The 15177-nt window shown below is 41.6% G+C and overlaps 1 protein-coding gene and 1 long non-coding RNA gene across 3 annotated transcripts; one reads left to right on the forward strand and one right to left on the reverse strand.

The window, feature by feature from the left end:
• Window positions 1-1220: 1220 nt before the first annotated feature.
• prdm1b (PR domain containing 1b, with ZNF domain) lies at window positions 1221-13294 on the reverse strand. Of its 2 annotated transcripts, XM_071500635.1 has the most exons (7): window positions 13171-13294; window positions 12293-12621; window positions 8577-8696; window positions 6756-6996; window positions 3962-4884; window positions 3694-3822; window positions 1221-3209 (listed from the first exon to the last, which is right to left on the reverse strand). In XM_071500635.1, exons 2-7 carry the CDS (start codon window positions 12461-12463, stop codon window positions 2634-2636), a joined length of 2160 nt encoding a protein of 719 aa, XP_071356736.1. In that variant the 5' UTR covers window positions 12464-12621; window positions 13171-13294; the 3' UTR covers window positions 1221-2633. The 2 variants fall into 2 exon arrangements, with proteins under 2 accessions (XP_071356736.1, XP_071356737.1); XM_071500636.1 differs by lacking the exons at window positions 8577-8696; window positions 12293-12621; window positions 13171-13294 and adding an exon at window positions 7339-7466.
• LOC139634277 (uncharacterized) lies at window positions 7765-12172 on the forward strand. Its single transcript, XR_011693936.1, has 3 exons — window positions 7765-8098; window positions 10882-11063; window positions 11382-12172. It is a non-coding gene; the product is annotated as an uncharacterized lncRNA (long non-coding RNA).
• Window positions 13295-15177: the final 1883 nt, after the last annotated feature.

The raw sequence follows: 15177 nt of genomic DNA on the forward strand, positions 1-15177 counted from the left end.
ACCTGACATTTTTATACTTAAGTGTCAAATTACAAGCCTGAAATTTGATCACACCTAGTTACAGAGTTACTGAACCCTGAGGAGTTGTTATGTCTGCCAAGGAGGTTATGTTTCCACCTGTGCCTGTTTGTCAGCAGGTTGAGGCAAAAAGTACTCAACCAGTTTGCACTGAACTTGGTGCAGGAATGGGACATGAGCCAAGGAGGAACTTTTAAATTTTAGGGCATATCTGGATCATTTGCTATGAATTTGAATTTTTGTCTCTGAAGCCTGGTAAAAACAGTAAAGGACCAAAGATGGACCCTGTGAGGACACAATAAGGGAGTGGTTTTCTCAAAAGGGGGTTGTCTAGAAGGGAGAAGGGTCTGTTTGACAGGTCTTAGCAAGGTCTGGGTGTGGATGGATGAGTCAACAAAACTCCGGAAACACTCAAGAAAAACAGGACACTGCTGTTCATTTCCAGTTTACCACATTAGTCAACATATGTTTTTTAAAGCATGTCCACAATCACCCACTTACCTCAATCAAATGTTCATTGTTTTAACCTTGATGATGAAGTCCTCCCAACCTTAACAAAGTAGTCATTTGAACTTAAACCATGGCGTTTCCCGAAACCAAAAGGGGCTATTTAGTGTTCTCTGCCACCAAAGTGGTTCCTTGCTGTGAACGGATGGTAGTGATTATCGCTTGTCAAGAGCTTCAGCAATTGTTTCGTTTACAAGAGGCCTCTGAGCCCGGCTACAGTGAGATGCAATCAGAAAGTGACAGACCAAGGCTAGCTATTTAGCATGCAAACTTCAACAGAAGAAAAGATGTGATAGAGACAAGAGTTAGCATTGGCATTGCTTTCCACCACTAGAGACAGCTCTTAATGAGTAAAGGAGTTAAGTTTGATGCTGAACTCTCAGTGTTTCTTCTAGACTGGTAAGTAAACACCTGTTGATGCCATCATAATGTTTCCCTTAACCTAACCAAGTCTTTTTTTTTTTTTTCTTTTGCTTAAACCTAACGAAATCTTAACTACAGTGTTGTCACATCATTTGTAACAACAGTTTTTCTGCCTCATCATTGTCTCCAAGACATTCGTTCACTGCCAGAAATAATGCTTCATTCATCATGATCATTTCATCAAATGAATTAATTTCTTCCCTTACATTTGCTATATTGTTCAACTATGAAGATCTTATACAAGCATGAAAGGAGACTCAAAACACCGGTCATATAGAAACAATATTTTTAATATGCTACATCATGTAAATATAAAAGTATCATCAAAATATTCTCTCACATATAAATTCTTAACATCTCATAACCTGTTTTGAAAAATAAACTACATATCGAAACATATTGGATTAAGGAAAGAGAAACTACAAAATTATGAAAGACATTACTGACTCAGTAGTAAAATATTCAAGAACAGTTCCCACCTTCTCTTTTAAAGTAACGCCAAAAGCATACAGATCTAGCTGCATTTTCATTCCAGCGCTAAGTGACAAAAATATTAACAATGCTGGAAAACTGTGCTCCTGTTTTGCTTGTTTTTGTTGTCCACTGCTGAACATGAGGTACCGACGTCAGAATTAAGATTTGGATGAAGCTCGACTTTACAGACATTGACAGTAAAGCTTGGTACTATATGTGAGAAATAGCTGAAACATATGAATCTGGCAAAAAGCTACATAGCAATACACTTAGTGACTCAGAAGTTTGAAAGAATTTTTCGGCCATTTTTCAGAGGATCTTGTCTACCTATTTCATTGTGATCATGTGATCACATTGAATCTATAGGATTTTCTTTTGGTGGCATTTGGTTTTGTGAGAAGTTGCTGGATAACCAAGAAATGACATGAATAATGCTTTATCTGAATCTTGTCTTTCCTAATGTAAAAATCAGTTAAATAATGATCCAAATATTGTGCTACATGTACATGTTCTTTGATTGTAATTTTGGCAATTGTTTATTAACATAGTTTCAAGATACCTGATTTTTCCCTTTTTAATCATCAATAAATAAAACAGCTTAGGAGCAGGAAGGTGGTTTGTGCTATCACTGTGCCCTTTCTTCCATATAAACTTCCACTCATTGTACACATGCGTCCAGAAGCTCAAACACACTGTCACACAACAAAGTAAAACAATACATGATAAAACAAGTGAAGACTTATCCACAGGTTTATGCCATGTCATTGTTCCTGAGTCCATTTGTGGCTTTCCTAAGAGATCAAATCTCCTTGGAAATATCAACATAGAAAAAAACACTAACACCAAAAACCAGCTATGGTAAAACTAAATAAATATAGACGACTCAAATAAAAAAAGTAATAAGTTAAAGCACAAAAAGCAAACACTTCTCTACCTGAGTGAAAAGAGTTTTAAATACTTCACAGCTTAACAATGCCTTCCTCTTTTAATTTTCTAACTGAGTTTTGGGAGGAAGTACAATCACTGAATACCCTCGCCCAGTCTTTGGAATGCTCTTCTTTTGGTGTTTTGCTCAGAGGATTATAAAAGTACATATTCCCTGTAATGCCCGTCATGGACAAAACAGGGAGTTTTATTTGGCGAAATCTGTTTTCTTTGTTGATGAAATGCTGTATGTTCATCTTTATATTTTCTCCTCCTGCAATTCCTTCTCACTGTCCCTCTGTCTTCACTGTTGGCCGTTTGTGGAGATGGACAACACTGGCCCTCTCCTGATAGGCCAGTGGAGGACTGTGATGTGATGCAGGTACCACTGGTTGGGCCATGGGCATTGCTGGTGCGTTAATAGCTGCTGTCAGAGCTTTCAGCAGTATGGTTGCCTCCTTCTGATCCTCCTTCCCCTCGCCCTCCAAGGTACGAGCCAACCAACGCTCAACAGCTTCTTCTACCTGCGGTGCAGATGCTGTTTCTGTGAGCATGTCAGCCTCTTGGCTTGCGTCAAACCCCTCCACCATCTCTTTCATATGCACATTGACAGGAGCGTTGGAGTTAGCCAGGCAGCAGCTGCGCTGGTGGATGCGTAGGGAGAAGCGGTGGAAGAAGGCCAGGGCGCAGAGCTGGCAGCGATAGGGGCGGTCACGGCTGCTGTGGAGGCGGCGGTGCAATTTGAGGTGGATGTATTGGGTGAACTTGGTGCTGCACAACTTGCACTGGTAAGGTTTTTCTCCGGAGTGGAGTCGCAGGTGTGTTTTCAAGTTGCTGGTGCTACTGAAGCGTTTGTGACACACCTGGAAAACATGAAATGAAAGGTTAAAGCTTCTGTGAGCAACCATCATATGACTGATTATGAACACCTTAAGAATGGATTGTGTTTACCATTATTCTGGAAAAAGCTATCAGTGCAGTATGACACCATGCTGATGTTATTAATAGTGTAGTATCAGGGTTGTCCATGTTATTCCTGTTCTATGTGGTACTTTTATATAACAAGAGAGATTACTTTTCTTTGTAAGACCAGTTCTATCCAACAAAACTCAAAACACTCACACCCACACAGTCACCTTAGCAAACAAAAGATACAATACAGATGCTATTACATGAGGGTAGTGGCTCGATGAAAATCAACTACTGAGTTACCAGAAAGGTATGTGAGTCAGAGAACATTTTGTGATGTCTCTCACTCTTGATTTTACGTCAATGTCACAGTGAGATCCGTAAGAAGCTTGGAAAGAGGAACTAAAACACAAACACAGGTAATGATTTTCAATATACCTGACATTCATGTGGTTTCTCCCCCGTGTGGACCAGGTGATGTTTCTGGAGGTGGGCCAGCTGAGTGAAGCTCTTTTTACATAAGTTACACTGGAACGGTCTCTCACCACTGTGGACTCGGAGATGAACCTGCAATTACACAAGTCATACAAAGAGAAATGTAATGAGCATTTGTGTCAAATGGCAAATGATAGGTAGAAGTTTTAGTGTCTAAAAATCAGAGTACATTAAAATAAATCAGAATCAAAACAGAGGAACTGAATGTTACCTTGAGATTTGACAGTTGTCCGAAAGTCTTTGAGCAGATATTACATTCGTACTTGATCTTTCCATTCTGCTTCTTCAGTGGGTAGGGCAGGGATCTGTGGCCAGGGCCGTTGCGAGGTGCTGTGTTGCTTTTGGTTGTAGTCAGGCTTAGGTTCATGGCCTCCTCGCAGTCAGAGGGAGAGTGCTCAGGGGTCTGATGCTGGCTGTTGGGCTTGGGGATTGGGGAGAGCTCTGGGGTGGCTGGGGCGCCTCGTGGTGGTGATACATTTGGTGTTAGTTCTTTCAGACCTCCCTGTGGAGACGGAGGGTAGGGGAGGGACACTGGAAGTAGATTAGGTGAGCCGATAGGAGGGTATGGGAGTCCATCTGTGCCCAGATAGCTGCTGTATTGGACGGGTCCTCTTGAGGGCAGCATCCCCGGAAAGGGAGGGGAGTATGACGGGAGTAGGAAGCGAGGATAGTGTGGGCTGTAAGGGGGAAGAAGCTGGTAAGGGGGCTGGAGTGGTCTGGACTGGGGGTAAAGAGGGTAAGATGACACAAGCCCTTCCCTGTGCCCATAGAGGCCGTGGAGATGAAGGGGGAGATTTCGGTGTGGCAGCGCTGGGTGGTGATCTGGTAGGTATGGGTGATTTAAGCCCAGACTGGGTTCTCTGTGTTCAGGTTGAGGGGAAGGAATGATTCCCTGGTCCTCTGGATCCCTGTCGCCCCTCTCCTCTTTCTCAACCTTTTTGCTGAAGTCCATGATCTGCTCATCAGGCGTGTCGGGTGGAGTGTCTCTCTCTAGCATCTCCACGTCAATCTTCTCCTCTCCTTCTTCATCCCTCTCTTCTTTCATGTCTTCCCTTGTCCTTTCTTTGAGCCATGTTTGCTGAGGTAGGTGCTTGGTGTACTCTGGCTCTTGGTCCTCATCAGCACTCATGTATTCTGTGGGGGAGAAATGTAAAATGTATTGAGTATTGTCACAGATTCTGATGGGTTTATAATGGCATCAAACAGGAGCAAATATGGATTTCTATATTTCTGTAGAGAAGCCTATTATAATATATATTTCATTCCTAAATTCAGTAGCGTAAATCACCTCATACGCACACACAGACATCCGCCCCAGAAGGCACTCCCTCTTATGGTAAATGATAGTAGTTTCAGTTTTGACTTGACACGTTAATCATGCAGTGTAGGTTTCTATTTGTCAATTATAGTAGTGATTTTCATGTGGGAGAATGAATTGGTGGTAAAGTGTGTGGGAGTCCATGTGTCATGTCATGTATGAGTGCTTGTACAGCAAGATTCTGAGTTTCGCTGGTTGAAACCTCTTCTGAGTATAGCTGTCTTACCGTATTGGCCACAAGAAAATGTGAAACATCTCTTCCCTTTTTCCTTTTCTTTCTCTTTGTGAGAATGTCTTTGCTCAACTGACTGGTCACATTTGTCACTCTGTATGTCAGCTCCTGCAAGTGTTCACTGTGTGATTTACATATAAGGTCATTTAAAGGACCATATCGCTATTTTTTGTATGATTAGTCCTTCTTACTGAAAATTGACTTTAGTTACCATTGACCATTTCCCAAAGCATACCATAGTCATTTACATATCCAAATGTAATTTTAAAGGTAACCATTCTTTCCCTTTGCCATTCAGTTTAATATTTGCAAATACCTGAACCATATAAATTGCCTCATTTTTTATTCATTGTCAAAGTTACATCCTGGTTATATTATTGCATTTGAAAGCGCAAACTGATTCAAAATGTCCTCTGGGTTTTTATGTGTTCAAGCTCTACCACTAATTTCCCACAACCAACACCTAGACTGCATTCACAATGTATCAGAAAATCAAACCTGAGGACAAACAAAGAGCATACCTGGACTTTGACATAAAGGTACATGAATGCTTTTAAGATCCTTTAAGTTGATAAAAAACAATGTAATTGATCCCTGCCTAGCATTAGTCACCAAGATGAATGACAGTGCATCTGGTGTATCCAGTTAGTATGAATCATCAGACTTTGTGGCAACAGACAGTCATTGAGGATGATGAGGATATGACTTATGGCTGAAGACAGATGACTCACAAAGGGACTTTGACCACCCCTTCGTCCTCTTAGATTTCTCCTCTCTCCTTTAAATATTACGTTATTTACCACATTGCATGTGATACTGAGATTTGTTTGGTCTATGTGCGGTGTGTGCATTCCACATTATCTTACATAAATATTTGGCTCTCCTGGGTGAGCCAGACAGGAAGAAACAGCATCAAACCAACTATGTTTACTGTTGGTTAAAGATAACATCAGGTCTTCTTCACGAAATAATGTGTGTCTTTATTCACTTTGAAATGAAAGAATTTTGCTGATAAAATCGATCATCTCCTGACGCAGACTATGTGCTTAGTCATGGCACAGATCTAAATCTGTCAGTTTATCAGTTCTAGTAAGTAAGAACTGATTCTTTTTGTGTGTGTGTCATTGAGCTGCTCCTACATCAGAACAGCTGACAATCAGTTGTCTTTCACTCCTTCCCGCCAACTCATTATTCAGCAAGACTAATGCAAGCTCACGGGGGAATCAATTTCACCAAACGTGATGGTTGTTTTGGTTGTATGTAATCTGTTTGTAAGTAACTAAGGTACTGTACTTCCAACAACCATCACATTATACACAACCTATGTAGTTTGCATACATAAGCTCTGTCCCTTTCTGTGTTAATGTGTTTATTCTTAATCAACTTGTAGCTCTACAAAGATCATCACTCGTTCCCAGTGACAATAGAAAAAGCTTCCTCTCCTGCTGCACTCACTCTGTTTGATGTTGTCCTGTTGACTGCAGAGCCTCTGGGCGAACTCCCGGCTGTACCAGACCAGCAGCTCCTGCTTGGGCTCCACCGGCCGGATGGTGTAGAAGTAGATGTCTCGGCCGTTCTGGCACGCCACCAGGTTCTGTTCAGACAGAGACCGAGCTGGGTTGACGTAACGCATCCAGTTGCTCCTGTGGACATCATAGCCATCAAGGAAGTTTTGAAGCTGGCCACCGCTGTAAATCTGCAGAAGAAGAAAAGAGAGAAAATTGGATTAAAACATGTGGGACACTTGAAGAAGCATATTGAGGCATATTGAGTATCATTACATTTTCATAAAATTTATCCATTACACTATTTGACCATCCATTGGAATGACCATCATTAATGACAGCGTTTGATGCTATTACCACTACAATTTGAAATAACTGAAATGAAATGCAGATTAAAATCCACATAAAATCATCAAAAAAAGAAAAAAGTATATATATATATATATATATATATATATATATATATATATATATATATCTTAAAAAAAAGGAAATATATCAAGAGTAGAAAGAAAAAAAGTCAAAGTAATCACCTCTGCCATGTACACCTAAATATCCTGTATCCTCTTCAGTTACAATGTTTTGTTCCTTTGGTCTGCACTCTACTGCTCTGTTCTTTGCGTCCTGAGAGTTTAACTCTTGTGTGTGTTTGTGTGTGAAGCGTCACAGTATTTGAGACACGGAGGCGTGGCCTGCTCGGTGTGTTTCTCACTCTCCCTCTTTTCCTCTTGTTTTCTCTTCCTCAAGTCTTAGTACTATTGTTATTACTGTCACGTATCTCGGTTGACGGCTTACATGCCTGTGATACACCTCATTGTGATCACTTTGATAAAAAAAAAAAATTATATATATATATATATATATATATATATATATATATATATATATACACACACTTTGGCTCTCTTTCAAACAAAATGAAAGAGAAATGTAACTGTTGGCCGCGTGACAGACAGGTGCTGGCAGGCAGCCAAATACACACACGCAGGCTTGCCTCTGGCAGCACGTCCGCTCTGTGTTCACCTGTGTCATGTGGTTGATAAGATAATCACTCCAAGTGAACGTCAGACTTTCACTATTGCACTAGGGCAGGAACACCCCTTTGCACAGGTTTACAGGAAATAAAGCCGGAAGGAAAATACGTAGGGTGGCTGCAAAAACTCCTTTTGGGAATTGACTCAGCAGAAAAGAAAAATTCCTGAATGACACAAACAAAGTCTGGAAGTGTGAGAGAAAAGAAACAGGGGACTGGAAGACTACAAGGGGGCGGAAACACAAGGATTGTCTGAGCGGGTGCGTTTATTGAACAATAGTCTTTTCCTTTGTGTATGTGACACATGTTGCATAGGACCTGAGTGCCGGTAAGGCTCTGATGACTGTGTGAGAGTGAATCCGCTGTTACGTGCCAACAGCATACACTAACTTCCTCTAAAATTTTGACCAAAACCCCTGTGCGCCATTGCAGTGTATGTGAAAGCATTTTTGTTTCCTTATTGACGTATGGACATGGACCTCAAGTGAAACTTCTGTATCTCAGCAACCACTGTCTTTTTTTTTTTAACAGAGGAAGATGAAAACACGTCCCCAGTCACTCCTTGACAATTCCCAGGGTCAGTTTCTCACATCTAGATTTAAGACTTTCCCATGTTTAACCAGTCCCACACTGAGCGGAGCTGTAGTTTTGATGCCTAATTGTGAATATATAGAGAGTATGTGCCTATATATTGTGTATATATGAAGATTTGTGCATGTGTTTATCAGTTTCCCTTACCCTCCAGAAGTATTTTCTGTTGGCCTGTTTGGGTACGTTGTCTTTGGTGTAGATGTCTCCTTGTAGGGGACCAAACCGAGTCCCCTGAGGGATGTACTCTTTGCTGAACACACCTGTCACCTGGAAAACAGGACAAATTTATCATTAGGTTTAAGGTCCATTCCCAATCTTTCTCCTACTTTGTGTGGAATATTACATAGTAACTTAACACTCATAGAAAACATAAAAAGTCATCCTTCATAGGACAAGAACACACACAAAAGTCAATCTTTCAATATCTAATATCGACATTATCTTTGTGCTGGTTTCATCATTTTAAATCTAAACACATGACAGAGTGCAGTACTTGTGTTTGTCTGTTGTTTAACTCCAGCAGGCTGTTGGCCTGAGTTGGAGTCAGGGTGGCTTTGTCACGTTGACCCAGACAGCTCTAGAGTCACGTTAAAACCCACAAGGTGACCCACTTTCTACACTAATGAGTTAAACGAATGAAGAGAATTACACTTTCTCTAACTTACTCCACTGACCTGCTGTCCTCATAAACACCAGACACACACACACACACACCCCCACACGCAGAGAGAGAGAAGAAGCAGTGTCACCTGTTATTTGTCTTGTGCTCCTCATGAATGCCTCACTCTGATCTTTCATTTATTAATGTTTTTTAAATGAATGGAAGACAACACCACACCACATGTTTGGAAGACATGTGATGTGACTTTTTTTTTTTTTTCAAAGCCTTTTCAAAGATCTGATTAAGAAAACATTTTGGCTGTTGAGGTGGAAATGAGTAAGAAAATCAACTGGATTCCCTGGAAGAGGTGTTTTAAGGCTTGTCCCAACATTTTGAAACGTGAAAAGGAACTATGCAGGGGATTTTTTTTTTTTTTACTGCTATGTAAATATATTGCCGAGGGACACACAGTAATGTCAGTGGTAATGTGGCATGCTCTGTTATTTTCTACAGGTTAATGTGTCATTCTTGACCTTTGGGGGTAGTTTTTTTTAGTATCTGGATAAGAACAGCATTGGTAAAAAAAAAATAATAAATGTATAGCAGAGACCTGTCCTCTCTTAGTGCAGAACAGCTTTATGATTCACATTTGAATCCCAGGCGTGGGGTCAAAACTATTCAAAACACACACACACACACAAACACACACACACACGCTATTGGATAGCAGCATCTGTGGCACACACACAGTCCCGCTTTCTCGAGAAGCACCCCCCACACCTTCCCCCACCCATCGCCCCCACTACCCCCCAAACATAAACGCACACTCTCTCTTCCTGCCATTGAGGAATTTTATTTCAAACGAACCCTCAAAAGCATTCTCCTGCATCCTGCGTAAAGGCCAACCCTTAAGAGATGAAAACAAGATGCCAAACACCTGAACACTTTGTGATGAATTACCACACGATGAAGGGTGGAGTCGGTTTTTGAAAATGTTGTGTAACCAGATAATTAGAAGAACAACAGGTCACTAAGTACGACAGGGGTGTGTGTCTGCGCGTGTGTGTCAAGCAGCCGCCAAGGCCAGCGAGGTGATTCCTGGATGTGATGAACCAGTGTGACAGGGACATTGTGCTTCGCTGGCGTTGCGTGACTAACAAGTGGCTGCGGCTGCTGGGCCGCCGCTGCTGCTACTTAACCGCTCAGGCCAGCCAGGTTGGGAGGAAGGAGGGGGGAGGGAGCGAGGGAGGGAGGGAGGGAAGGGTGTTGAGGAGCGGAAGAAAAGGAGGGTGGGCGTTCATAAGTGTGCACCCACGCTATCACACTCCCGAACACCCTCGTTTTCTCCACCAATCCCCACCAACCCTCTTCACCCCAGGCCCTCGTCTTTTCTGGATTCTCTCGAAATAGCTTGTGTGCCAGGTTGAAGCCTGATGCCTGGCTGGCTGCCTGGCTGACTGCCTGTCCCTGATGAAAGTTAATCATCTGGTTTTAACCTAAATCCCCTCCCCCAACACACACACCCTCATCTCCCCAGCTTCTCCCTCCACATCCATGCCCTCCACTGCCCCCCCCCCCCCCCCCCCCCGCTGGCACCCGTTGCTAACGCCCCATCTGCCACGTGCCCCCTCCACCCTTTTTACGCCTTTCCCGGCACGCTTCGAGATAAAAATGACAAATTGGGAATTGTACCCAAACAGGTGCTGGACATGTTGCATCGGCATCATGATATACAACCTATGTATAAGACCTAGTGAGCTGACTCCAGTCTCTGTTTTCATTCGTTCTCTTTAGATCTGAATATATCTACCTGTGTGAAAAATCCCTTCCCTATGTGCCTTTACATTTAAGGTGACATGTGCATCCCACAAACCAACACCAAGGAGCAGCTGTGTTTCACAGTCATCAAGGGACATGAATTTCCCAGCTTTGGCGACAGTGAGTCAAGGAGAAAGATTCACATGACACCATCTTTAGGAAGGGAAACCACTCAATGGACAGGAGTATAAGCGAAGCGGATTACTGGCAACCATGTGAGTGAGTGCTTGTTTTCATGTTTCTTTTTGTCCTGCTGATCACAAATGTACACCCCCACGCAGAAGCACTTAATTGTGTGGGTTGTTGGGGATATGAGAAACAGCTATATTAAAATGTCATCTTTATTCCAGTGATTGGTCAAGCAAGCACTTCTGGATGTGAGCATGACCAAATTGCAAAATCAAATTTGGCTGCCTCAAGTGTGAGCATTTAAGTATTTGTAAGATGTGTTAGGCAGTAAAGGGCTGGGGATTTGAAATTAGTCTTCAGTGAGATTTTATCACTATAGTTTGCATGCTTTTCTTATCCTGCAGCATGAAATGCTGCGGAGTCAGGAGGAAGAGATGAGAATGAGAGCGAGAGAAGAGGAACGACAGCAGAAAGTGTTGCCTGGGTCAGGCAGAAAGAGGAAGGGGACAGTAAACTCAACCACAGACATCAGTGTTATATGTTAGGAGCAGCTGCAAAAGAAGTGAGCATGACATCGCTTTCTTTCTTCCTTTTAAGGTAATCATTTTGTCTTTAGCTAAAGTACATGCTTTAAGACAAGATCACTTTGCAGTCTGATATCTCCAGCCAGATCCCTGATTTCATTGCATTAAACAGGACAGGCACGTTGTAAAGTAGAAAAAAAACATGGGGGTGAGGGGTCTTGATGCAGTGAGACCACCTGGTGATATCTTACTCTATGTGTGCATGTATGTGTGCATGCATTGTTATATGTGTGAGAAAGAAGATGTAAAGAAGCTGTGCAATGGCTCAACCACTTGGGTGACATCATGAAAGTTAAGATGGCCAGAAGACATACAAAGGCCTCTGACCTCAAGCTGCCAGTTGCCTCATGTCCACTTACCCACACACACACACACACACACACACACGCACACACACACACACACACACACACACACACACACACACACACACTTTGCATTCTACTGTATTTGTGAAGAACTCATTGGTCAGCAGATCTTTTGTTCTAAGTAACCCAATGCAGATGGCCCAACAGAATGTTATGTAACACAGAATTATTATTTTGAAGTATAAAGCTTTAATCTAAAAAAAATCGGACTCTCCCAAAACACCATCGGGGACAATAACTAACTTAAATTTAAAGTCAGAGTTTGTGGTTTAAATAATATGCTGTGTTTATGACCTTCTGCATTCTGTTTACAAAGACGTTTGAAGAGTAAGACCATCAAATGCCAATTTGAATTACTCTTACCTCGTTGTCTGTGCCGTACTCGAAGGTGAGATTGCGTGGGATGGAGGTCATTGCTTTGGGCAGGCTGAAACTGGGGTCCGACACCTGGTCTGGTACAATGTAGGTGCAGTTGAGGGCAAAGTCCACCTCCCTCCACCCGCTCATTTCTCCTGATGTGTTTTCCAGCTTCATCTTGACAATATAGAGTATACTGTACTGTACTGTATTCAGGCTTTAAGACCTTTAGTTTTGGTTTCGTTTTTTTTGGTTTCAGTTGCTTTGGTTTAAAAATACTTTGGTTTGGTTGGGATAGGTCCCTTGTCTTAGGTATGTTGGCTGAAGCTCAAGATCTGAAAAAGGAAGGTCAGAGGAGAGGGAAGGGGATTTGACTTTATTTCATATTATGGTGATATTACTATTGAGGTAAATGCATATTTTGAGAGACAGAAAACAGCAATAAAGTCTTGTAAAGTCTATTTGCCTTTTGTTTTAAAGTAGATGAGCTCTCAACATCTTTATCCACTGCAAACTGACAACATAATATGTAAGTTATAAAACATTTTGACCTGATGTTCAATACAAGTAATATTTGTATCTAAAATCAACTACCTCTCTGATTGTATGGCCTTAAAAAAAAAATCACCAGCCTCACTTGAATTTCTTAACACCTCCTGGCAGTCATTCATTATTCAAGCAGCCACTTCCATTCATGAAGAAGCAAAGTTCATTGACACTACTCTTGGCATACATCCATGTGTTTGCCATTTGGTTTAACCAGCCATTTCTTAAAAGGCCAGTGGGTCATCAAGTCCTTTTCTGCTCATTCTGTTGAATTTATCCACCTTTTAAACTATCCAAGATTATTCTTGCAAGCAAAGAAGAAATAATATAAGACTTACTTTCACACATTCATTCAGCTGTAGGATCCTCATGTCTTTGGCTATGTCATCCCTTAGTTGTTTGTTTTTTTTAATATATATATATATATATATATATATACTCTCTCTTCTATATCCAGGTTTTCTTCAGGGATTCCTCAGTTAGATCCTTTGGGTATCCGCTCTCACTGTGGCCACTCCGTCACCGTCACCAGAAACTCATGAGGCTGGATTGCGCCAAGCTTTTTTAGCTTAACACCTCGGCCAATCACAAGCCGCTGCGGTCATGTGACTGAGCCATCTGACACACAACTGTTGGTTTCGGACAACAACATCAGTGACGTTGTACACTTGGCCAGCAAAGTGCTGTTGTGATGAATGCTTACAGATATACATACACACATCCGCACACACACAAAGAAGACATGTTAATGAATGAATAAAAGAGGAGCAGATGGCTGGCCTGTTGCCATGAAAAACACACTCATAGACTTTTGCTTGGTTTGGCACTTAATGAGCAATCTGCTGCCACTGTATCTCCTTGACCTAAATCTCACTGTAGAACGTCTTCAACTAAGACCCCTAAGACCCCGCTCACACATGTAAACACACACACACAAATACACACACCACCAAATAAACCTTGGAACCATACAATACACATGAACATAACTTGTATACTATGTTTTGAATTTAATTAAACCAGGAAAATGTTTCACATATTTCTGATCACACATAAGACGTAAAGTATAAATAATAATTTCTCTTTCCTCTATTTTAAACACTCAGATACATGCTTGTCCTGATTGGTGCTCATTAAGTGGTACAGATGTAGGGCAGGTCATCCTAGCATGCTGGAAATAGACTTAGACACCTGTCTGGTGAGCGTCCCCTTTACTTTCAGACACACACGCACACACACACACACACAGAAGAGCAACATGGAGCTCTGGGTCACCTCACCTGGCCTTCTGCATAAAGATAGGCAGGACAGGAGAGAGCAGGTAAAACAACATATGGAGGGTGAAAAAGAGAATGTGACTTTTCTATATGTGAAGAAGTGACCAGTGTAACAAAAAAAAAGAACATGTGAAATGTACGTTTTCATTTGCAAAATGCCTTAAAAACACATGTACCTATGTGTGAATATATCATATTTATCACATGCAAAATAAATTTCTTTTTTTTTTTTTCTTACATAAAACAACTGAATGTATTGTATTGGATGGTCATTTTATCAATGGTGACACACACAACTGTGCAAAAAATGACTCGTTTCTCTACTTAGTTTTGAGTACTGTAATTTACAGCATACATCTATACCCAGATTTACCAAATGTTACACAACCTGCAAGCTAAATGTTGAAAATGTCAAAATTACAAAGGCAAGGCTAGACTCAATTCCTAAATTCCTTGTTCCTAAAAAGTGTTCTTGATTTTTGTTAAGATGCACGCCTGTCATGATATTTTATTTTGATAAAAAAATATGATATGGGCCACAATAAAGAAGAATTTGAGAGCTTATTAAACAATGATGAACAGTATTTGATTTTGAGAGTTCACATGAAAGTTAAAGATAAAAAGATAAAGTTACAGAGAACTACACAAATATAACCATATAACTATATTTGTATCTATGTGTGTTGTGGGTAACTTTGTGCCCCCCCCCCCCCCCCCCCCCCCCCCCCCCACCTTTTCTTTCTTGACTTGGCTGGTGAAATAGTAAATTGGTTGCCATATGGCAAGACTCCTATTCCAAGAGTGGAGCTTTACTGCCGAGTGTGGCGTGGGGGTTAATGGTGGTAGTAGAAGGAGTGTGTGTGTGTGTGTGTGTGTGTGTGTGTGTGTGTGTGCGTGTGCGTGTGCGTGTGTGTGTGGAAGGGAGAAGGAGGGGAAGTGGGGATTTGGGCTCTTTCACTGTCCCGCGCCTGGCTGGGCTAATTTCTCTAATTTGCAGACAGTCTGGACTCAGGCTCAGGGCTCAGAGGCTAAAGACCCGGCGCTCCAGGATAGTAGGCTAGCCGACTC

The sequence above is a fragment of the Trachinotus anak genome, unplaced genomic scaffold, assembly GCF_046630095.1.
Source record: "Trachinotus anak isolate AG129_WGS33_773 ecotype Australia unplaced genomic scaffold, CSIRO_AGI_Tana_v1 ptg000016l, whole genome shotgun sequence".
NCBI classification, from domain to species: domain Eukaryota; kingdom Metazoa; phylum Chordata; class Actinopteri; order Carangiformes; family Carangidae; genus Trachinotus; species Trachinotus anak.